Genomic DNA, 25756 nt, shown 5'->3' with positions numbered 1-25756 from the left:
TTTCTCACTTTCACCTTATTTAAGGTTGACATAAGAGTTAATACATATAAAACGCTCTCTGCTATGCTTACTTAGCACATAGTAGTCACATTTTATTGCTCAGTTATTTTGCTTTTGTTAATAATTGGGCTTCTTGCAGGTGAGAGACAGATCCTTAAGAGCTCTTGGTGTAGATTTAGTACTGTACAAAATTAGAATCGTACAGATAGCCATGAGTTAAAAATGCAAGTTCTGCTTTCTACTAGCTGTGTTGGTTTGAACCAATTACTTTAGATCTTCAGCTTCCTTTTCACTGCATGTAAAATACGGACAGTGTCTTCTTTTCGTGGTTGTTCCTATTTTGAAACACTTTATGTGCTTTGTTTACCTTGGCTGGTCAGCCTGTAAACTCTTGCTTCGGTAATAAAGAGAGTTAGTGGAAAACCACCTTAAAGTGTATGCCTCAAGGTTAGGATGGGGAATGGCACTGACAGTGTGTGGAGTGAGGGCTGTGTGTGTGTGTGTGTGTGTGTGTGTAGGGAAGGGTGGGCATTACCTCCCTAATAGGAAAATGACATTTATGATAGGTTTAAGAAGCAGAAATGAGTTCTAGTTTTAGAAAATTAGTATAGGATTTAATTTCAAGCGAAAAGGATCAGAGTTCCTATGGGGCAGTCTAAAATAGACATTTTAACTAGTTAACAAAGAGAGATTATGTAATGTGTTACATAGAAGATGCAGTTTTTGTCAGTGTTCTCTATTCTCTTGAAATAGAGTCTTCCAGAGTTTCTTGGTAGTTCTGGAATTTCTCAAATTTGAAAGAATTACCCTGTATCTGCCTTTTCTTTGTTCTCTCAATGCTGATAAGCTTATGAGAGTGTCTGGATCTTGACCGGAACTTAATAATAATGAAATTGGTAGTGTTGTTATCTGCAACTTGTTTTTAATTTTATAATTTCTGGAGTACACTGTGCACCTGTGTTTAGATACTTAATAATTACGAAGCAGAATACAAATAGTTGTTCCTATAAGAAACCCTGCTGGCTTCACACATCACATCCTTGTAATACCTAGAAACCTCTTGGACCCAAATTATGTGAGACATGACCATGCAGGGTCTAAGAGGTATCTCAAATACTCAACTATGCAGTAGTTTCTTTCCTTTTCCTCTTTTAGTTTTTGGTTAACTAATCATATGTTCCAGGAATTTACTTTTCACTCAGATGTTTAACAAATATTTGCATATTCACTCCAAGAATATTGATTTTGCTTCTCATTCTTACCACTCTTGGCCATATTATCAGTGGGGAAACCTGTCAGAATATGAGTATAATTCTTTACATAATCTGCCCCTCACATTTTAATATAGTTACAACACAAGGAGACCAAGTGACTGCTATGTGAACAGAGATTTTAACCTACTTTTGTTCTATATTTATTTAATGGTTTTGGTTGATCCTAGTTGCGTCCTTGGGAATAGATTTCTCAAAAGAACCTTGAGGAGATATATTTGCTAAAATTTGATACCATCTTTTAGAGTTTAACAGGTGACTTCTTTTTTTCATTAAGAACACATTTTAAATCTAGTTTTGAAAAAGAAAAATGAAGTTTAAAATATAGGATGGGTGTGCATACGTTTATTACAGGCATTGCATATTTCTCATGTGCAGTAGTAACTGTTCTCCAGTGATGCCCCCTTGTAAGTCCTCCCATCACAGTATTTGCATGGTGTCCCTCACATCAAGACATGGAGCTTATTGGGGTAATTTGTTAAGTACCAATAGATGAAATTGGTACCAGGAATGCGATTTCAACCCATAATGACATGTGCTCATATTGCTGTGAAACAGACTGTCCTAACCTAACACTTAATGTGTTTGAAAGCCACAAACTTTTTTTTTAAGGTTCCATGATTCTCAGTGGGTTGACTGAACTGGGCTGAGAGGCTCTTCCACTCCAAGTCATATAGTTAAGATGGTGGCCACTTATTTAGAGGTTTTGCCTGGGTTGAAACTTGCAGGGTAGCTCACTTACATGGTTGGCAATTGGTGCTGACTATTGACTGGATACTCAACTGGAGTTGTCGATCAGAGCCTGAGAATTCTGCTTCATAGAGTCTCTCCATGTGGTTTGGGTTTCTCCCAGCATAGTAGCTGTTTTAAAAGGAAGGAAGCGGAAGCTGCCAGATCTGTTAAAACCTGGGCTCTCAAGTTCCCAGAAGATCACTTCCAGTGTTCAGTTTTATAAATCCATCACAGGGCTATTCTTTATCATGGATAAAGAAAATAGAGTCTATCTCTCACGGAGGAGGTAGCATTCACTTAGAGATCAAAGAATTAGTACTACCTGAACTTGTTATTGGAAATACAGCCGTGACTAAAATAGACATGGCCACTGGGTACTGAACAGAGCCTGGAGAGAATTAGGAAAGTATCAGAATGGGGTGGGCTCTCATAAGTCAAATTAAGGAATTTGGACTTTAGGGCAATAAGAAGCTATTAAAAAGTTTTAAAAATAGGAATAGGATCATTTATATTTTGCATTAATTCTGTGGATATAATATGGAGAATGGCTTGCTAGGAACAAGTGTGGAAGTAGGCCACTCAGTTGGGAGGCCATTGCACTCCATCCTCTGGCATTAGATAATAGTGACTTGGGCTTGGACTAGGAAGATGAACTGGGTGATTAGTAGTAGACTTTTTTTTTTTTTTTTAAAGATTTTATTATCAGAGAGAGTGTGTTAGTGCATGTGTACACATGCAAGTAGGAGGAAGGTACAGAGGGAGAGGAAGAGAGAGAATCTCAAGCAGACTCAGTGCTAAGTACAGAGCCCAACAGGGACTTGATCTCAGGACTCTGAGATCATGACCTAAGCTGAAATCAAGAATCAGATGCTTAGCTGACTGAGCCACCCAGGCACCTCAAGAAATAGATTCTTAAGAGACAATAGAGAAATAATTAATGCAGCTTGATGATTTATTGAGTATGAAAATTGAGAGAAAGGAAGAAATCAGTGATGTTATTCAAGTTTCTGTCTTATGCATCCATATTAATAGAGGCCTTGCACTGTCCACCAATCCATTCACTTACTCTTTGGACGCCAGTTACATATAAGACAGTTTCAGAATTGTTAACGTGTACCCCCATGACAAAAAGCTTCATCAGCTAGTATGCAGTGCCTAGGTACAGGTTTTTAGCCTTTAGTCTTACAGTTTTCACTCAAAACGTTGTTTAAGATTACTTAGGTCTGTTCCCCCCTCTCTCTGCAATGAGGTCAACTCAAACATTTGTAATAAGGCTATATTTCTTTGTTATAGTCTGCATTCTGTCCTCCATCCCCTGATCCCTGATTGTTGCTTTGTTCTTACTGCTTTATATACATTAAAATTTTTGCGAGTTAAATTTACATGGGTTTTTTTTTTCAGACTTTATTTATTTAGAGAGAGAATGTGTGAATGAGAGCACAAATTAGTAGGGAGGGTCAGAGGGAGAGGGAGAAGCAGACTCCCTGCTGAGCAGGGAGCCCATGCGATGCAGGGCTCAATCCTGGGACCCTGAGATCGTGACCTAAGCCAAAGGCAGACGCTTAACCAGCTGAGCCACCCAGGTGCCCCTGTATGGGTTTTGACACTGTGTAATCTCTGTTTGAAAATGTGCCCTGTGATGTCTGCTGGTGGCAGTGTTGGAAGTGTAAGGCTGAGACCAGGACTATGAATGAAGCCATGATCAGGTTTATAGCTCAGCAATCAGGGTTCATGAATCTTCTGTTTTTAAAGGTCAAGAAGAGCCCTTGTATCAGGAACTTTCATTAGTCATGGGTTTGTTGGGGTTTAGAGGATTAGTAGATCTTATAGGTGCAACAGGTAGCCACAGTGAGTTCTGAAATGGAAAAAATGCTTAGAGATTGTAGGAACCTGAAGGAAGAGATTCCTTCTCTTTGAAACTCCTGCAGAAATGTTTCTTAAACTGCAGCCCTCAACAACCTGCCTTAGAAACATCTGGGAGGTTTATTTAAAAATTGCAGACTTGGAGCTTCTGGAAGCAGAGCCCAAGAATCAGCATTTTAAACAAATCTCCCAAGCAGTTCTTGGTACATTCAGAAGTACAAGAACCCTTGCCTCTATAATGAATGGTGAGATGACTTGCACCAACCAGGTGGATCCTTGTGTACTTATTAAATTGAATTGCACTTTTGTTCTGATAACTTCTGATTAGAGGGCTGACTTAGCAAGTAATACTAATAAAAATCCTAATGCTTACTGAGTGTGTATTCTGTGCTAAGTGCTCTTTGTCGATTAGCTCAATTAATTTGTGTGAAAGAGATACTATTATCATTTTCTCTTAACAAAAGATTGATGTAAAAAAAGTAAAATTGAGAAAGTTTAGATAACTCGCCCAAGATCACAAAGGTTCTTCAATGGTAGGTGCAGGATTCAAAGCCAGGCATTCTGCCTCCAAAGTCCATGTTATTTATGACATTGTGAAATCTTTGCCGTTGGGGGTTCATACTGTGTATCCCCATAGTCTCAGATAAATAAACCAATCTTAGGGATAAGAGACTTAAAATCACACTAACTTTGCAGTGCTTTCACAACTTAAAGTTTGTGTGTGTTCATATTTTACTGTATTCAGCTAAGGAGTAGTAACAGTATAGCGAGTGATGTTCTTGAGTCCTACAGAGAGGCATGGTTTTTTGTTTTTGTTTTTTTTTTTTTAAATTTATGATAGTCACACAGAGAGAGAGAGAGAGAGAAGCAGAGACACAGGCAGAGGGAGAAGCAGGCTCCATGCACTGGGAGCCCGACGTGGGATTCGATCCTGGAGACCCAGGATCGTGCCCTGGGCCAAAGGCAGGCGCTAAACCACTGCGCCACCCAGGGATCCCAAGAGGCATGTTTCTTAAGACAATTTTAAATGATTAAAAACAAGTACAACATTTAAAGAAGGTTTGCCAAAAATAAATAAATAAATAAATAAATAAATAAATAAATAAATAAAGAAGGTTTGCCTACGTCACATTAATGAAAAACTACAGTACCCTAGAGCATGAGGGTAAGAGCACAGATTTTTTAAAAATTTTATTTATTTATTCATGAGAGCCAGAGAGAGAGAGGCAGAGACATAGGCAGAGGGAGAAGCAGGCTCCATGCAGGGAGCCTGATGTGGGGCTCGATCCCAGGACTCCAGGATCACGCCCTGGGCTGAAGGTAGATGCTCAACTGCTGAGCCACCCAGGGATCCCTAAGAGCACAGATTTATAGACCTTTAAACTTGAAATGGCCTATTCAGGTCATCTACTCCAGCTCTTTCCTACAAATAAGGGAACTGAGCCCCAGAAAACTCTAAGTCTCTGAGCAATATCGTCAGCCCCAGATGTCCTGATTTGGTCCAAACCATTTCCGCTTTCATTCTGCTTCTATCTTAGGTCTCTTTATGAAACAATTAAAATTTATAACTGGAGTGATTTTAAAAATCCATTCCATTTCGATGAACCTAATTAAAAGTTGTACAGATATTCACTGGAGGATGACAATTTGTAGCTGAAATTAGAAGCAAATCTATTCTGGTAAATTTGGAAGGAATGTTGGGTGCAGTTGCAAAAATAGATGTGAGTAAATGACTTAGGATATTTAAGTGGAAAAGTTTGTTTTAAAACAAAGGCTTTTGTAGAATGCATTATTTATGGGATCTTAGATTCAGTTTTGGTTTTCTAGCTTTTTAAAAGGCCTAAAATAATTCAAGAGTATAAAAATAGGAAAACAGCTGGTTGAGTTCTAGATTCCTTGAAAATGTGGATGTGAAGTAAACGGTTCCTCTTTGTCTTAAAATACTGTGGATTCAGAAAGAATCTCAGAGAAAAGGCAATCTATGATTTAAACTTTAAAACATACATTAAAATAATGGATCTCCAATTTTACCATGCTTCAGAATCACTTGGAGGACTTGTTAAGATACAGATTGCTGTTAACCACCCCAGAGTTTCGGATCCCGTTGTTTGGTGGAGGGCCTGAGAGCTTGCATTTCTAGCAAGTTCCCAGGTGGTGTTAATGCACCTGGTCTGGTGACCACACTTTGAGAACTACTGGATTGGCGAAAACAAATTATAATAAAAAGCAATCATAATTTTGTGAGGTAATTATAGACTAAGAACTGGTTTCTTTGATATCTGCTACATAAAAAATTTCTGTTGACTCATGTTTTCATACTTTATAGTAACAATAAAACCATGATGACACTGAGAGACTTTATGATATTTGAAGTCCCTTCTGAGTCATTATGATAAGATGAAATTATATTAAACGTGGCCTGTATACTATGTGGTAGAATGTGCTTTTTTTGGTAGTAATAGTTGTCTGGAAATTAGGAATCTGCATCTGGAATACATTAGGGTAGCCCCCTCCACATCCTCATCACTTGATATGGCAGTCTTCTTTAATAAGTACGCAGTGGTATTATATGGTGTTTTAATTTGCATTTCCCTACTGATCAGTAATGTTAAATACCTTTTTGTGAGCTTATTTGGCATTTACCTCTTTGGTGAAGTATTATTCAAATCTTGTTCCCACTTGTTACAGCATTTTATGATTTTATGATTATTGGATTTTGAGAATACATATATGTATATATTCTGAATACAGTTTTTTGTGAGATATGGGATTTGTGAGTATTTTCTCCCACTCTGTGCTCTTAACAGATTTGGAGGAACAGAAGTTTTTAATTTTGTTGATATCCAATTTATCAGTTTATTGACTTGTGCTTTTAGTGCTGTATTTAAGAACTCTTTTCTTAACCCAAGATCTCAAAGGTTTTCTTCATAATTTTTCCCCTGAAGTTTTATAGTTTTAGGTGTTACATTTAGATTTGTGACCCATTTTGACTAAATGTTTGTGTTTGGCTCAAGATATGGATCAAAGGTGTTCTGTTTTCTGCTTATGATAGCCAATTGTACCAGCAACTTGTTGAAAAGACTATTCTTTCTTCACTGAATTGCCTTAGCTCCTTTGTCAAATCAGTTGTCCGTATACATCTATTTGTATTTCTGGACTCCGTTTTGGTCTTTTGATCTGTTTGTACCCCAACACCACCCTATTTGGATTACTGAAGCTTTATGGTAACTCTTGAAATTGAGTAGTGTTGGGCCTCCAACTTGGTCATTTTCAAGGTTGTTTTGCCTATTCTAAGTCCTTTGCATTTTCCGTATGAATTTTAGAATCTGTGTCAATTCTACAAAAAAAAAGTCAGGTGAGATTTTGATTGGTATTGTGTGCCCTGCAGCCTGCAAACACCCTCAAGACAGTAAGAGGGGGACAGTCACAGGTTTCACCTCATGTTTCCTATCACTCTAGTTCCTCTTCTTGCATGACGTCTAGTGTCTTGCAAACCGTTATTTATTTATTTTCAGTTTGAATTTTTTTTGTTTCAAGCAGGAGAGTAAATTTGGTCCCTGTTAGGCAGTTTTGGCCAGAAGTGGTTTTTGTGGGCTTTTGACAAATAAGAGAGTAGCCTCAGATTTGTTCTTTTGTTCTTGGGCATTGGTAACAGCATGGAAGAAAGATTGGAGGGAAAAAAGGATGAAAAAGGAAATCACTAAGGAAACAAATCAGTAATCTGAGGAAGAAATAATAAGGATTGAAATTAAGGAGGCTGTGGAAAGGGAGGCAAGGAGAGAATAGTTGACTTGAGTGGGCTGAATTGATAGAACTGCTGAGTTGTTAGATCAGGAGGTTGCTAGGAGGGAGGGGTCTAAGGTGACTTCAGGGTTTGGGTTTTGCATGTGGTTTAGTTCGCTTTGGGTGCTGAGACTGTGTACCTGTATGTGGGATGTGATTGATTGGTACCTCCCATTTTATAAATAGTACCATAGTGTTACAGAACCAGTTAGTTACTCATTGAATATTAATAGTTCTTTATTTCTTACTTTGCATTTCATTATAAGTGTCATCCAGAAACAAATATTAGTGGGGGATAATTCCCATTACCAAAGTAGTTTACTTACCCCAACAGAATTCTATGAGCCATTTCTAGTAGATTTAACTGTTTATGGATCATTATTTCTTTGTTAAAGAGGATACAGGTTTTTTAAAGAAGGCAAGACAAACAATATGGGGAATCACTAATGATTTAAGTCAGTTAAAGTTATGAAAATAAAACATCTTAGAAGTGGTAAGATATGTAATGAGAAAAAGAATTCTAAGATCTCAAGAACTTGCATTATGTGTAGGTACAAATATAAGGAAGCACACAGTATCAGGATGGTTATAATGTTTGTGGTAAATTATGATAAATTTATTTTCTGGAGCTGTCAGTGATTTCAGTTTTAACAGATTGATCTGCCATTGTTTTTGTGAAATCAAATTTCTTTATTTTTGAGTCTAGTTGACACAGTGTTAGTCTCAGGTGTACAGTAAAGTGACTTGACAAGTTTTATATTATGCCATGTTCACTACAAATCAAGTTTATTTTACTTTTCCGAAAATAATAAGCATAGGAATTATCCTCTGACAGGAATGTGACATAGTTTTTGTGATTGTGCTTCTCTTTCCTTAAAGAAATGCTTCTCAGGACAGATTACTTCTCATTTAGACCAACATTTGAGAGGTAAATAACAGATTATTATTCTTGTCATCGTAGACCTTAAAATCTAATTTCATATCAGATCTCCTCAAGCTTATTTTTTAATACTTTTTTTTAAAGTGGCTCCACACTAGGTGGAGGCTTGAACTCAAATCCTGAGATCAAGACCTGAGCTGAACTCGAGTTGGATGCTTCACTGACTGAGCCACCCAGGCACCCCTCAAACTTACTTTTATATTTTTGAGGACTTAATTTCTGTTTAGTTAAGGTGTTTCATTAAATTTATATTTTAAAGTAGGCTGACCCCATTTGAGATTTTTTTTCCTGATATAAATTTATTTAAAATGAGTACAGAGGTAGGCTGGTCTGTGGCATTTGCTATCCACATGTAAGCAAAAGATCATTAACCTTTTTTTTTTTTTGAGTAGTGATCTCATTTTTGAACTCGATTACCCTAGTTCCTCTTCACTCATGATACCCCCCCCTTTTTTAATTGTGGTGACTTCCCAGGTACTGTAGGGATGCTTTTTAGTCTAATATGAATAGATCTTAGAAAGGCATTTGGCAAAGTCTTATGACATGGAGAAATGGGTTATGCCCACAGGGTGATGATTATTGAGATAGTTAGTAGAATGGATTCTGTTATTTAATAGACCCAAATTTGAATGTTCCCTCTATAGCTCATTGACTATATAACCTTGGTTCAGGGTACTTAAACCCTCTGAGCCCGTTCTTTTGTTCTATCACATGGGGATAATGATGGTGTCTCCTTCACAGAGTTATTAGAAGGATTGAGTGAAGTGATGTGTATAAATGGCTTAGCATAGTGTCAGGTACACAGTGAGTGCTCAATAAATGTTATTATTTAATTTCTTGAAAGAAAACTAATAACCCATTATCGCAGCAGTACACATGCACTAATAGTGTTATCATAGCCTTCATTGGTTAACCTGTGGCTGTAATTGTTTTTAATTTCTGGAGTCCATCTGTAAAAGGGACACTAGCAAATGAAGCATGGTTAAATGAAGGCAGGTTGGCTGGGTTGAATGAATTTGATGATCATTATTTATCCTGGAGAAGCAAAGACTCACAGATAGGGAATATTAAGAGCCACCTTCAGATCTTTGAAAAAGTATTATCTGGAAGAGTTGACTGTTTCTGTGTGACTCCCTAAGTAGCTTTTCTGCAGCCCTGCTGTTGAGAACTAGGGTTCAAGTCCTAATTCTGATATTGGGGTATGACTTCAGTGGAAGCACTTAACCTCTGAGCCTCAATTTCCTCAGCCATATAAGACAGAGTAAGATCACTCTATATGGAGGTTATGAAGTGTAAATAAGTTAATGTGTGTAAAAGAGCAATTCAAATTTATTGTTCTCACTGCCTAGAATTGTTCTAGGGTGGTGATGAATCAGCTCTCTTTTTGGAAGGGCTCTAATAATTAGAGCTGTTTGGCAGAGAACAAGCTTTCCCACCACACCAAGAGCCAAACAAAGGCATGATGGTCATATCAGGGCTTTTTAGAAATTTTTGCATGGAGTGGAAATTTGTATAAGCTGTTTGAGAAAAGGTACAGGGTTTACCTTGTTTGCTGCTCTGTCCAGGCCACCCAGCAGTGTGTCAGACATCTACATGCTCAGTGCTTGGTAAATATTTATTCAAGGAGTGAATGGAAGTTCCCCTCTAACAGCCATATTGTATTCCTTGTTTAGCATCTCTCCTTTCTTGTTTTTAATATTCATGTTGTTTTCCCTGGTATATTGGTTTGCCTTAATTTCTGTTGTTCTTTTTAAAAGTGAGTGCCTTATATATAGACTATTTCCATGGAATGAGAACCTCGTTATACAAGGTTATACAAGAACCTTGTATACAAGGTTGCTTCTGGGGAGGGAGTTTGGGGATTGGAGACACCGCATTATTATAGTGTTTGAATTTTTCAGCTGTGTGTTTAATTAACTTCTCAACTATATGCTTTATTAATTTTTAAAAATAGATGAGATGATCCCATGATTTACTAAGTAGTAGTTTAAGTAAAATACAAGATTTGTATTGAAGCATACTGGAAAGCACACTCAGTTAACAGCAAAATAGGCTCTATTTATTAAGTCTACAGTGTTTAAGACATCATATTGGGTGCTTTACCTAGGTTCTCATTTAATTTGCTCAATAATCACATGAGGTTTAAGCCTCACTTCAAACCAGGTTAAAGCCAGGCTGTCCCTTAAGACTCCTGAGCCTTCCAGCCTCACATTTTAGCTAGAATTTGGACACCAAGAAGGGCTTGAAGACCAAGGAGAAATAGCAGTCACTGAAATTACATTGACTAGAAATGCTCATATATATATTACTTGCTGCCTTTAATTGACTATTTCTTCGAGTCTGCCAGGGATTAAATAAGAAGAAATGGGCAAGAAGGGTACAGAAAAAGAGTTTAAGTCATATAGAAGACAGACTTGACCTTGAAGATTCAAGGCCTTATAATAGGCAACCAAAAAAGGTCTGTGAGTATGTTTTAAAATGATAGCTACCCATTGCTGGGATTCATAGTGCTTTTGATGACTTGTGGAGACTAGATTATATCTACAGACTATTTCTATGATTTTGTAGGCTTAATCCTTCATAGAATTTATTTCAGGCAATATTTTAAGTTATACCTTTACCATGGTGGTTTATGGAATATTAACTATGTATTCTAAGGAAATACCTGTCTATATAATGAAAGATGGTCTCTATTACTCTGGTGTAGAACTGTTTAAGTCAATTTTATTTTCCCTCTTTCTTACAAGAAGGTAATGTTTGGGAGAATTCTTTTATCTAGAGAACTGGTCATTTATTACTCCATGACTGTTGCATGAGTGGATTATTTGCTTCTGTGTAGTAAGTCAGACCCACATGCCATGCTACTTTAAAGTTAGACCTGAGGTCAGTTCCTAACATCACCATTTATTAACTGTGTGACCTGGGGCATATGATTTAACCTCTGTGAGTATCAGTTTCCTTATCGAATTATTTTTAATAACTCCTAATTCACATTGTTGTACCGAAGGATAGAATGAGTAGTATGTTCAAAGTGCCTGGCACATTATCAATGTTCGGTGAAGATTTGTTCTTTTTTTAAAATCTATACCTTTCTCCTCTTTTCTTATCCTCAGTATTTTTGAGAATTTAAACTCAAAGTCAGCCTCTGTAGAAAGGGGTGAAAGCATTCGTTTAGCCTCTCCTTCGGTCTGGTGAATATCTGGTACACACATACTCATCTTTCAAGGTCAAGTACACGTGTATCTCCTCACCTGTTAAACCTTTCCTACCTTCTGTGGGCAGGAGTAGCTGCTCCTAGCTTGAAAGCATTTTCCCCCTTGCCTGGCACATAATAAGGCCTCAAGCATATACTAAGTAAATGGGTTTCTGGACATTAATTGGTGAGGGGAGGCTTACAGAGCTTCTCATTGAGCACTGCAGTTTTGTGAGTTTGAGTGCTTTGTTCTCAAGTTAGAAAAACCACTGAGTTAAGGAGGGGACCTTCACTTGATACCTTTTGGTTTAAGGGTAGAATGCTTTTGGCATTTAGACTAATTCCATTTGCAGAGTAGTTTTCCATGCTGCAGTAATTATAATGACAGAATCTTGTTTGTGCTTACTGTGGGCCGCCCTGTGCTGACCATTTTGTCTGTGTTTTCTCATTTTGTCCTGTATTGGCTTTGAGTTACTGTGCCCATTACACAGAAGAGGAAACTAATACAGTGACTACTCAAAGACCACATAGCTAGCAAGTAATAGAGCCTAGATTTGAATGTAATCTGACTCTAGAGCTGGCTTTTTGAATTACTGTATTATACAACTTCCTTCTTCTGTATTATTGACAAGAATATTGTATAGATGAGTAAAGAGGATTATAAAGGTCAGTATTTCTTGAAGATTTCCCCCATATTCACTGCATTTATAGTCGTGTACCAGTTTGTGCCCTACACTGTTCTGCTCTTCACTGTTATTTCTGATGGGAGGCAGTTATAGTATGTGGATTCAGTTTTAACTTTTCCTCCACACTAATATCTGTGGGGAGGAATAATTATGGCTAAAGTACAGTGTAGGGAGAAGTAACAAGTTTCTATTAAATATTGCTCAAGCAGTGAGTAAGTCATTAAATTTGACTCCTGATGAATATTAAATGATTGCTTAATACTAGGCTACCAGGAAAAACATACACACACACCCACTCAAAGAGGTGGGTGTGTATGTAGGTATATGTTACTAGAGATAGTTGGAGCTGTATTTTAAGAGAGGAATGGGTTTGGTTTGGTTTTGTATTTTGGTCCTTTTTTGTGGAGGGGGGAGGGAAAGGTATGATTTATAGTGTCATTTGTTTCAATTCATCCAGAAAGAAGAAATTTCTTGTTTGTAAAATACAAATCACTAAAGAGATTAGGAAGAGATTTCTGTTTTAGAAAGTAAAAATCTCTCTATTCCAGGTCCCATCTGTTCTAGGAAATTTAAAATCCAATCAGGCGATTCCCTGCCTCATTTTCTTCCCCTGCTCCTTGCCAAAACGGACATATGTACTTTATGGCATGGATATTTATCAGATCCTTCTGGGTGTGTGATTCATGTTGAATTGGAGTCAGCAACCCCATAAGAACACTAAATGGCTGCTTTGTCTTAGTCCAGCATTTTATTGATAAAATATATCAACTATATGTAATTGGTATTGTTCCTGTTCAGACATGCCTGTATATGACTTTGTAGAATAAAAAAACACCCGGTTCTGCAATTTTTATTTGTTTAGGACAAAATTTCAGGAAACAACTTGGCCAGGGACAAAACTATACAGTTGAATCAGGAACAAAAAGTTGGAAGGGAAAAGTAGATGAAATTTGTCTTAAGGGCGTGCCCCCCAACACACACATTCACATGTGTCCTAGTTGTAAAGGTAGAGAAGTTTTATGGACCTATAAGGCATGAAGCATTTGGTCCCATTCTGGAGATTAGGGAGGATTCTGGAAAGGGAATCTGTGGCTAAGATCATAGAGAACAGCAGAGCAAAGCAAAAAGACATCTGGTAGTGTAGAGAGGTAGTACAGAGATGTGTATGGACATGCTAGGGGAAAGAGGAGGGAAAGTGCCTTCTTTTTCATGTCTGTTTCACTGAAGACAGTTCTACTGAGGACCTGGGGCGGGTGGGCTGCTAAGAGTACTTGCTTGGCTCTAGGTACTACATGTGCTTGGCCCTGTTTCAGCTATGTTTCCCAAACCTCAGGGCTGGGCCTTGGGGGAAGAGACTTTATTTTTCTCAAGCACATAAGCCTTAGGCTGCAGCTCTAGGCAGCTGTGGCTAGGGATGGGCCTTATTTAGAATAGTTGGTCTAAAGGCTACATCTCTTAGCTGTATCACTTACCTTCCTTTTTTTTGCCAAACTGGTTGCTGGTTTTAACAAGAGCTTGATTGGTTTCCTGACCATGTCCACCTGAACTTGGAGAAGCCAAGATAAAGAATCTTCTGCTCCCCCATTTTTAATCTTGACCTAAAATGCCGTTATATTGAGCAAATAATATGTGGAGAGACCCTAGACGATCTTGGAAATCACCCTGGGTGATAAACTCTCATGAGTCCATGCTGTGCTATGTAAAAATTACCATGTTGCTACAGGCGTATTACCTATATCTTCTGGTCATAAATAGAGGACTTGCCATTTGTCTTACGTGAGTCTACATCTATAAAAATAGCTAGTTTGGCATCCTCCATTTCTTTCTCAGACCAATCTTTTCACCTCATTTTGCCCTGGTCTTTCATATTCAAGACAACTGGCATTGATTGTTACTATTTTGCTTTTATAACTTGTTCCTACCATCACCTTTCTCTCATTGAAGCCTCATGAATTTTAACTTGCAGTGATTGCAACATGAAATCACCCATTTCTTCTCAGTGTTGTACAGAACATGTAACTTTAATGCCTTATTCAACACTTCAAACAGGGAATAGTAATAGTTATAATATTGCTGTTAGTGCATTTTGACATTGAGTAACAGATGACGTGTCTAATGAATAGCATGGCTGCTTAGATTGCATAATTATAGGTTTGCTTGACTTTAGGAAAATTATACGCAGTCCAACTGCATCCATTCAGACACTATTTTACAAAAATGTCAGAACACTTCAGTCTAAAAAGAAGTGGTCCTTCAGTGACTATCATTATTTTTGTAAGGTTTGCCACTGAACAGGAAAAAGAAAGATGAAAGAGAGACTGTCTTTTAAAAATGGGTTTAATTCTATGGCCCTTTCTGGTCTAAATAACATTTTTAAAGTTCTTTGGGTACTATTAGCAGTCCCCAGTGTTCGAGATGGGGCTGACCAAGATCCCTGGGTATAGACCTGGAGATATGAAGGAAGACAGCCCTGGTATTGGCATACTTACAGAAACTTATAATTTTGTAATGTAAATCGGAGATTATCTGTGCCTTCTAGACTTGATTTGCTGGGGCGAGGGTAGGGGGATTTATTCAAGCTAGTTACTGTGCTTTTAGGAAGTTTCCTAATTAGTGTGCTAGATGTGTTACACAGGCCTTGCAGACTCCCCAAGCTCTCCATGAGACTTCTTTATGTATTTATTGGCTTATAAATGAATGTTCAAGTATGTCACTTAGGTTCATTTGATTAATACAAGCAAAGGTTGATTGTAATAAATGCTTATTGAGTGGCACATTGAAGAAATGTGAATATTCATAGATTCCCCAGACCCCACTGGAGGAAGGCAGTCAGAGGCATTGATGCCAGAAATGGTTTTGATACTGGCTCCACTGAGAAGTATCTCTGCAATTCGAAGACTTCCCCTTGAACATGTCTCTGCTGCTGTGCTTGGGTGGCTGTACTTCCGTTTCTGTGGCGTAGCAGCTAGAATCAATTTCCTTAATCAGTTTCCTCTATGTAAGGAATCTGGAAAAGCTTTTATGGGACCCAGTCTGATAGCATTTGAGTGGCATTACCTAGTGTCTTATGTAGAATGGATCACATGGGGCTGAGATGTTGGAGCTGGGGGCCAAGACTTTTCACCACAGAGGGTTTGTTCCCTGGATATTCATGGGGGAGTTGGAGCTGGTTGTCCTTCTTGTCACGTCTGTGCACCTGTTAGCACAGGCGGGCAAGTTTGCAAACTTTGTCACTAAAAAGCCTGACTTGGCAACCTCACTGTGCCACTCACTGCTCTGTAGCACAAAGAGCAGCTTCCTTCAGCTGCTCAGTTTTTCACTTCTCATAGGTGAAGTGCAGATAAAAAAGTTGCTGTGAGGTTTGCTGTAAATGATGTGCTCAGTATAATCTTGGCACATAATAAAGTGCTTACTAATTATTAGCTACAGCTATTATTGTTACATATTTCTTTTTCATTGTCACTGCTTTCCATGCTTTGTCAGCTGCATCAGTCTCCTGTAATGCCAGGCTTTTGTGGTACAGTGATAATTTTCTCTCTGGGATTGTCATTCTGTGAATTTTAACATTATTTGTGTGCTTCCCTCCCCTTACCTCCCTTGCCCCCACGTGCTGGTGCCAACCTTTTTCTGATGGAAGAATCACCATGAAAATATAGTAGACAAATGGGTTTATCTCACATGTCTTCATTACACTTTCATTCAATAGGATATCTGAGGCAGGACAAACTTATAGTTCAGTGAAAGTTTAATTTTCAAATTTATCGAATAATGCCATGTGAGAACATTGAGGGAAGAGATGCTATAATTCTTCATTGAATCCAAGAACACTAAAGCAGCATTTTTGCCCTCAACTGGGTTAAAATCTGTTTGGAGAAATGAGACAAATGCATACAAGAAGACAAGATTGTTTATGGTTGCAGGTGCCAAAGTATCAAGTACAGCTGTTAAAGATAAATTAAGTGAAGGAGATCTTTCTCAGTGGGTATGGTTTAAAAGTAGGTAGGGCTTGAGCTCAGCCCTTGAAGGATGTATAGGATTTAGTTTGGTGTAGATTGTTAGGAAGTTTTCCTGCATTAGTGGGGGAATTTTGGTGGTGGGATTCTGTACTATGTAGTAAAGGAGCAAGGAACCTTGGGCTGGTCAGTCCCTCTTCAACACCCCCCTCCTACCCCTGCTTTCTCTGTGCTCATTCCTAGTTCCTCTTGAATCTTTCGGGAACTTATTTGGCCTGTCTGCCTTTTTCGTGCCACACCGTGCTCCTTCCTCACCTCGATTGTTTCATAGGGCCAGACACCAATTCACTATGCCTTCCATGGCCAGGTGCTTCTGAAACATAAATACAAATCACGGTTTTAAAAGACATTAGATCACAGTAGGGAAGTAAGAGTTAACAAGAACAGAAAGAGTCACCAAAAGAATCTTAAAATAGCTGTAGCAGGTTGCTCCTTGACAGAGATGTTCTCATGGCCTTTCTTCCAGATTCCTTTTGCTATGGGGCTCCTTCTCATGCTTAGGTCTCTGGCCTCAAGCCCTTTTCTGCTGTGGACTGAGACACTGACGTTAGCCAGAAGTTATCTGACTGGGCTCACCTCCAGGTGGGGTGTGAGTCTCCGTTCCTCTCCCGGACTAGCTTCCTGATCTTTTCTAGTGTTTTCCCTCTCGCCTCGGGCTGCACTGTTCATGTTTAGGTCCTTCAGCTAAGCATTCTGGGGCCCTGGAGCCTTAGCTAAGGCTGCAGGAAGCCACAGATGGCTTCCAAAGATTCTTGCCTTAGGCTTCATGCCATAAACCTGACCCAGCCAGTCACTCATTTTCTCCTTCGCAGGCAAGGTCTCCTTGGCCTTGTAATTCGAAGTTGCCATCTGGTTCAAGTCTTGCTAGCATCCTTGGGACCTTGATAATGAATACCATGATCCCATTTATTTTATTTTGCAAACTCTCATAGCATTTTTAATGTCAAAAGCACGTTTTTATGTGCCTTCAAAAATAAACTTGTTTAATTCCATAGGAAGATTGCCAACACTGTATTGATTTCCACTGATTAATTAAATACAGAAAAATGCCTGCCTTTATATAAGTCATAAACCATCATATTCGGATATAAATTGCTTAAAATTCCCTTTCTGATCATCAAGTAATTAATATGATTTTTAACAAACTATTGATATCTACATAGCAGATACATGTTGGTATCAGCAACACCTAAACAGCTTGTCTCCCTTGTTAACATTTGGACATTTTCACGACATGGACCTGTGATTGACACTCTGACAGTTTTATTTGGAATATGGCTTGGGTCCTTTCTCACACACTATTTTGTTAAAAATGTTATATTTAATTTGGGGAATGTAAATACAAATTTTTCTTATGTAAATACTGCCCCCTTCCCCCTCCTCAAAAGCAAAAAACTTTATATTGGGATACACACACACACACACACACACACACACACAGACTCTGTGAAGTCTGGGTGTTATAAGCCAAGAGACATTCTACTAGAAGCAGGTTAATCCAGGAGATATTTTCTGAAATGTGTTTATAATGAAGTCCAGGAAAATCCCTTTCAAAAGCTAAATGTAAGTGTATTTTATATTATTTCTTGACTTTGGGATGATCTGTTGTATCCTGCGGAGTAGACAAGAAATCCTGACATTTGTCTGAGCTAAGGTATTTGAATGGAGAATATTTGAGTGTGTGCATTCCCATGTGACTTAGCTTTATTTTTCTTTCAGCTTTTTAAATAAAATTTGTATTATTTTGTGTTCCTGATCTCCTGATCTATTAAATTGTACGTTTAGAGCTTGAAAATAGTTTAAAAACACTTAAAAACACTACCTTGCCTTTCCAATCTGCTAATACTCTTTTTTTTTTTTTAAAGATTTTATTTATTTATTCATAGAGACAGAGAGAGAGAGGCAGAGACACAGGCAGAGGGAGAAGCAGGCATCATACAGAGAGCCTGACGTGGGACTCGATCCAGGGTCTCCAGGATCAGGCCCTGGGCTGCAGGCGGCGCTAAACCGCTGCGCCACTGGGGCTGCCCTCTGCTAATACTCTTTATCGTCTCCTGTTAAGCCAGAGTATTTTAATTTTTAATTCAATTTAATTTTATTTTTTTAGTATTTTAATTTTTTAGACATAGTAAGCATAATTGTTTCATTCTCTAATCGATCGATAACTCCAGTATTGGAAACATTTGTGGATCTGTGTCTGCTGGTTCTTACTCTTGATGTTTGTTTTCTTGTATTTTTTTTTTAGGGTTTGTAAGGTTTTTCTGTTGATTTTGTTTTACCTTTCCCCCTCTAATCTGCTCATTCTCCTTCACGATTATTTGTGCAGATGAGCAGAGGCCTAGGATGGTCTTCTTTAGAGGGGAGTACCTAGGGGTACTTCTAGGGGGAGACCACCTCACACCAACATCAGAACTGAGGTTCCTCGGACCACTCAGGTGACGGGAACCCAGGCTGAACATCCTTCTGAAAGCCTTGTGGCCACAGGTTTTCAGAACCAGCTTTATTTTCTTTCTCTCTTACCTCTTCTCTGCCCAGTTGCCAAGGCCAACCCCACTGCAGCCTGGAGGAGCAGAGTGGCATTACTTTGGTTCCTCTGTATTCTGACGAGTAAAGACCCAGCTGGGGTGGGGGCCGGGGGATGGGGGGGGTGAGTTGTATGAGACTGTGGTGTTCTGGCCCTGTTTTTCTTTTTCTGTTTTTGCTAGATTGGTCCCTGATTGCTTCTGTCCCGTAACTCTCTTGTTTTTAAGGAGTTTTCTTTCTTCCTTTCTTCTTTTCCTCCTTCTTTCCCTCTTTTCCTTCCTTCCTCCCTCCCTCCCTCCGTCCCTTCCTTCTTTGTACTTTCTACTTTAGCTGTTTTTGTGGTTTTCAGTAGAATTGGTACACGTAACGTAACCTACTAGAAATGGAAATCTTTCTTATTTGATCTTTAATAATCCCGTGAGGTGCACGTGCAGATACATAGCTGGGCTGCTTTAACTGAAAAGGAAACGGAGGCCGAGTGAAGTGTAGTGGCTGATTTACAATCACACAACTAAGTGGCATAGCTTAGAACTCCTAAGTCTGAGTCTTCTTCTTTTTTTTTTTTTCCACTCCAGCCTTTGAGCTTTCTTCGACTGGGTGTATTCTCAGAATTTTGAATGAAGCAGGCCTATGTTAAGGAAGTCTTTAAAAAAAATCTGTAATACCTTTTATAAAATTGTTTAGATCATAGACTGGTAAGGATGATATTGGAGCAATTTTTTTCCAGAGATGGCATTTTAAATGGAAAACAGTAATTACTTTCTTTTTCTTTCAGCTGAAGTGAGTAGTGAATACAGTATGGACAAGGCAATGGTTGAATTGGCCATGATGGATCGGGAACTAAGCCATTATGTAAAGGCTGTTCAATCTGCAATAAGTCATGTAAGTTTATACCACTCACCTGGTAATATTTGGTTATAACTACTGACCTGAAAACAGAAGCACATCATCAAAATTCTTCTCTAACTGTTAATAGTTCCTTATCATTACTGTGGCCACTGTTAATTTCATCTTAATTAAGACGTTTATAGAAAAGGAGTCTTAAGTATTTTCCCAGCTGGGCCATCTAGGTTTATTTAGAGTATTATGCCTATTTTAGATTTTCTTGCCTTTTTTTCCCCCCACTTTGGTCTTGAAAGCTTTTTTTTTTTTTTTAAGATTTTATTTATTTATTCATGAGAGACACACACAGAGAGAGAGAGAGAGAGAGAGAGAGAAACGCAGAGACACAGGCAGAGGGAGAAGCAGCCTCCATGCAGGGAGCCCGACGTGGGACTCAATCCTGGGTCTCCAGGATCATGCCCTGGACTGAAGGCGGCGCTAAACCACTGAGCCACCTGGGCTGCCGGGTCTTGAAATCTTTAGTGTAAGCAAGCTCCCTTCGAATGTGAGATTTTTATAAAATGCTAAAAAATTGCATAGAACATGTTTTTATCATGTTTACTGCAGCATACAGTTTAGACCAGGCTTAGTTACTCATTCTCCAGCTTTAACTAATATGCAGCTATTGCAAAATTCATAGAATCAGATAATAGGGGAGAGTTTTAGAGCAAGTTGAAAAATAAAGAAGGCTGACATTTTGGTTTTTCCAGAAGCCGAACTTATCTTTGTTGACTCCAGCTGTCACAGAAACAACACATAAGGCAGCAAAGGTGGGAACATAGCGACATCCTTTTCAGCAGTACCAGGTTGAGTAAGAAATGAGCAATATGATTGCAGTAATATTTCTGAGAAGTCCTTTGTCCTCTGAGCAATGGAAACTCCCCTTTGAACTGATTTCAGATACCTGTGTAATAGGGTGTCTTATACTTCTGGTTTCTTTATTTGCCTTTTCTTACTTCTATCTCTGGGAAAGTTCCAAAAATCAAGTCTTTTATAAGATTGGCTACTATTCAGTGGAAGATAAATTTTTAAAAATGGCTTATTAATTAAGCCATACTTAAATGAGCATTACATAATTATATGTTCACAGATGAAGTTCTTCTGTGTTTTTCAAAAACAATTTAATTTTTTTCCCTTTTTAATGGTTAGTATTTATTAAGTGTAGTATTTGTGACTTAAGAATGTCTGCTTATATCCAAGAAGTAGTAGACTTGTTCAGCTTGTAAAAGTCTGATTTTCTTACCACTGTGGCTGTTAGTCCTGGGACTGTGAATATTCCTTCCATAGGAAAAATGTGAATGTGATCTCATCATGTTGGGGCATTTGAAAGTGGATAACAGAAAGCACTTAGACCAGAGGTTTTCAACTCCTACTGACCTTCAGAACCAGCCTGTCCTTATTCTAATGAGATTCTGATTTCATTTCTGGAGCAGGATTAGGGCACCAGTCTTTTTAAAAAAACTCGTTCTAATATGTGTCCAGGGTTAGAGATGACTGACTTAAAAGAACAGGGCTGACTTTATAGAATAAAGTGTGTTTGCTACCAAGATCAGAGTTAGGCCTCTTACATAGATTAATCCTGCTTTGACCCTTACATTCTATGGAGGTTATTTGATAGGCCTTTCTATCTTTAACTTTGATGTTGTGCAGATGTAATTGCACAGTGTACATTAGAGATAAGAAAACAGATTTGGGAAGTTAAAAAACTTTATGTGAATTTTTTCTCTATTAAACTCTAGGATTCACAGATGTTTAAGGTATTTTTACCTAAAGAATGGACCTCTTCCCCCTTCAAAAAACCAAGTCACTTATGAAAAAAAAGATAAACACTTCCCCATATTCAGTAGTTAATAGCATTTTTTTCTTTCTTAAGACCTCATTCCATTATCCCAACCCTACTAAATAGGAAAGACTGTACTTTGAGTTTTACCCTACTTTTTAGCCCTAACCTTACACTACAGGCTATGGAGCAACTTGGATTTAGTGATTCTGATCTTTCATAAGAGGAGAAAACATGTTTATTGTCTTTCTGATGCAAAGTTATGCCCTCTATATAAGCTTGATACAAGACCAAGAATAGCAAATCATAATTGTATGAGGTTTCTAAGACCTGAAACCATGTAGGGACATAGCAGGGATAGGACATTGTGTATATATAAGATAACTGGGTTTTTGCAAACTCCAACTTCCAAACATATTCCTTAAAAAGGTGGAACAAGATCTTTCTTAAAGGCAAGTAGTACTTCCATTACTATAATTAATGTTTGCCAAAATTCTGATCCACCTTGTGGTCTCTTTATGAATTTTCATATAGTCATAGAAAGTTAAAAGTTTTTAATCATCACAGAGCATTAGTGAGGACTGTGTAATAAATGTCTCTCTCCTACTCTCACCTTCACAGGATTCTGAAGGTCATACACCTCTGAAAAGGTTTTAGAAGTTTACTTTGGAACCTTAGAGGTGTGGATCCATTTACCAACAATCTCTGGGAAGTTCCTTTGGCATGCAGCAGAAGCTCTCAGATTGCCTCTCTTTGTCCTCTGAGAAAATAGAACTACTATATTCTACAGTGCCTGAAGATTTTATTTAGAATTGGTATTTCTTTCAGGGCTCTGCAACTTAAAAAAAAAAATTAAGACTTTGTCCCAGCTAGTTTGTAAAGGGGATATTATGCTGTGATCCCTAAAAAAAATTCGCAGTCTGTAAGTGATACGTAAAACCTTCAGGATAGTATACCTGTCACAACTCTTTAGAATATTTCGTGTCATACCACAGAGGGTTGTGTATGAACCCTTTGGAGACTTACAGTTATGAACCACACACATGATGGAAGTGCTTTGAAATCTATAAAATGGCACACAGACACACAACAATACAGTTACCTCTTTTATCACTGTGACTACCAGGGCAAAACTTCTTAGTTTCATACTGAGAACAGTGATGTTCTGAACATTATCCTTGATGACCTAATGTTTTTTCCCCTGATTTCTAAGCTTTTTTATTTGAGTATATTGAAGGGGCACCATTGTTCTCAAAAAGGGGCTTCTTTGTTTTCATACAGTCATTGAGTAAATATTTACTAAATAACCTGGGTGCCAGTACTTCTAGGTGCAAGACATAGGTCAGTCACCAAAGCCTACATGACCACCACTTTAAGGATGTCTGGAGTCTAGAGAAAGAGACGAGCATTTAACAAAGAGCAATACAGGTCTTATTCAATGACTTGTGGTGTGTGCAACAAAGGGAAAATCAAGCATTCAAGGAGAGTTAATAATTTGGGGGGCATAATACTGCTGGGGGGCGGTGCTGCTGGTTGGGGCACTCCTTCCTGAGGAAGTGGTGTTCAAACTAGGATGAAAGTCAAATGAGCCTCAGCATGAGGATCATGATATGTAACTTCTCTGTCTCTGTGACTTCTACATGAAATGAAAGCATCTTTTTATTGGTTGTGTTACTGTTAGAGTTTCAGACAATTTGAAAAACTAGGCCAGAGAAAGCCTGCTTTTATATATAGAAAGCTTAAAATATGCAGAGTAGTTGAGTAACATATGTAAGGCTGGTCAGTGATTCATTCATTCACAGTAAGTGCCTACTATGTGCCAGAAACTGTGAGTAGTAATGCAAGTCATGGCAGGAATTGATTTAACAATCATTTTATTACTGATGTTCTGCTTCTCAAGCCATTTGATGAGTCAAGCAGGAGATGGCTCTCAAAATGAAACTTTGGATTGGTATTGAATGAACAGTGGTAATACTGTAATTTCTGTACTTGTGTGTTTTAGTGTTTATGTGATTGGTTAAAATTAAACCTGTAGTCCCATCTTAGGACTTCAGATTCCAGAGGATAGGTATCAGTTTAGTTCAAGAAATCTTCAAATCCATTTTCACGTATGTGTTTGTCCAAATAAGAGATGATAAAAAGTCTAACCACTATCATGGGGGTGGTCCTTGCAACTTTGTTATCACCTTAATTTTGGTGAAAAAGGATCAGCACCATGAAGCTGAATGATAAATGTTCCTAATAGGCTCAGATTAGTTCCTCACATTATTAGCAGTCGGGGATAAAATATACATCCTGTGTGCTTTCTGATGAGCAGTCCAGTCCTAAAGCTTAGCAGAAGTACTACGGTATAAGATTCACATTATACTTTGGTGCTAATTTTTTTGTCATGATGCTTAATTAAATAATTTCACTTTAACAAATTTTAAATCTTTGTCAGATTTTACCTGTATAATGTTCTTTTAGTAGATGCTGCTTCCATGTGTTAATTTATTGGCAAATCAGATTATTTGTATTTTCCTCACTTTACTAGTACTTTCTTTTGTGCTATGTGCATCTTATAGATTGTGTAAGATTTTTAAAGTATTTATTTATTAAAGATTTTATTTATTTATTCATGAGAGAGAGAGAGAGAGAGAGAGGCAGAGACATAGGCAGAGAGAAAAGCAGGCTCCACACGGGGAGCCTGATGCGGGACTCAATCCTGGGACTCTAGGATCACGCCTTGGGCCAAAGGCAGACACTCAACCTCTGAGCCACCCAGGTGTCCCGATTTTTAAAGTATTTAAATTTGATTGCTACCAGGTATTTGTCTTTGTTTTCCTAAGTCATTTATTTTTTAGCAATTCCTACCTGGGGAGGGAAATTATTTTTGTTAACCGAACAGGAGGAACTAAGTGCCAGATTGGTCTGTTTGTGTTGTTCCTTATAAATCTCTTCATGGATATGCCCTGTGTACTGTGGTTTTTACATGATAAGCTAACCTGAACATTTAATCTGCCCTTTCAAACTAACATGGTAAGAGTTAGAAGAGTAGAAATGTACCCCACGTAAGCTGTTGAAACCAACACAATCTTAGGTATAATAAAAGAACAAGGTGGGTCAAAGGTATAGCTTACCTCAGCCTTCTCATTATGCAACTACATGGTTTGGAATGGTTTTTGACATATCACTTCCCTATGGTTTCTCACCCTTCACCCTTCATCAATTGGCAAGCTTTGCCTTTTGTAAATCATGAAGTTTTCTTAACATCCACTACTTTAACGTGAAATCATATGAGGTATCTTGCAAGTTGGGAGTTACTATTTTAGTGTAACCAGATTTGGGGAGCATTTCTCCTTTAGAAAGTGAATGTTTTATAGTATTTGAAGGAAGTTTCAGGCCAGAGGATGTAACTTATTAGATATGATCCTCTACAGACTAAATGTAAACAGGTATTCCACATGGTGAGTCATTGACAAAAGGGGGAAAAAGGGAAGTTAGTGTGGGGGTTAAAAACTTTGGTGACAGAAGATTCCTGAGCTTGAGAGAAATTAGTGTTGTCAGCAGAATAGCAAGAGGTGAGAGATGATTGTGGAAATAGTGAAAATCTCTTGGAGCCATTTAGGAAAGTACTGGAAAAGACCCACTTCTCTACTCCCCGTCCTCCACACTTGACATAACAAGATGGTACATGGTCTTTTACCACCTTTCTTGTCAAAGGTTCCTTAATGTTTCATATGAACCTTTTTGTCTATAGGAATGTTGTCCAGGTGTGGGAATTAAGCAGTTAAAAAAAAAAAAAGTTGACTAGGTTTTCACTCTTCAGCCACTTGACCTAGAATGTGTCTGTTTCTGGGGTTACTGGCAATTAATTTCTATGTAGTGCTTTTAGAACTCTCTGTGCAGTTATTCCCAAATTAAGGTTGTGTTTGGTAAGCGTTTTGTCTAATACACAGAGTAGTCAGGTGTGGATATAGTATTTCACTAACTGAGTTGCTTCTGTAGGGAAGAACCCAGATGTAAATCTTCTAGGTCACCGAGTAATATAGCTGCTCATAGGTGAACATTCTGCTCTGTGTTATGAGACCAGTTTTCATGGGTGGTTTAT

At 38.2% G+C, this 25756-nt stretch overlaps 1 protein-coding gene across 2 annotated transcripts in view; it reads left to right on the top strand.

Annotated features, from left to right (window-relative positions):
* Nucleotides 1-25756, top strand: part of NSMCE2 (NSE2 (MMS21) homolog, SMC5-SMC6 complex SUMO ligase) — a 213753-nt gene that overhangs the window by 18224 nt on the left and 169773 nt on the right. For both annotated transcript variants that reach the window (XM_041768450.1, XM_041768451.1), the window contains exon 3: nt 19780-19886. In XM_041768450.1, the coding sequence (XP_041624384.1) occupies nt 19780-19886 (107 nt within the window). The remainder of the gene's footprint in view (nt 1-19779; nt 19887-25756) is intronic.

This window comes from Vulpes lagopus, chromosome 9 (assembly GCF_018345385.1).
Source record: "Vulpes lagopus strain Blue_001 chromosome 9, ASM1834538v1, whole genome shotgun sequence".
NCBI classification, from domain to species: domain Eukaryota; kingdom Metazoa; phylum Chordata; class Mammalia; order Carnivora; family Canidae; genus Vulpes; species Vulpes lagopus.
This window is presented reverse-complemented; position numbering and strand designations above follow the sequence as displayed.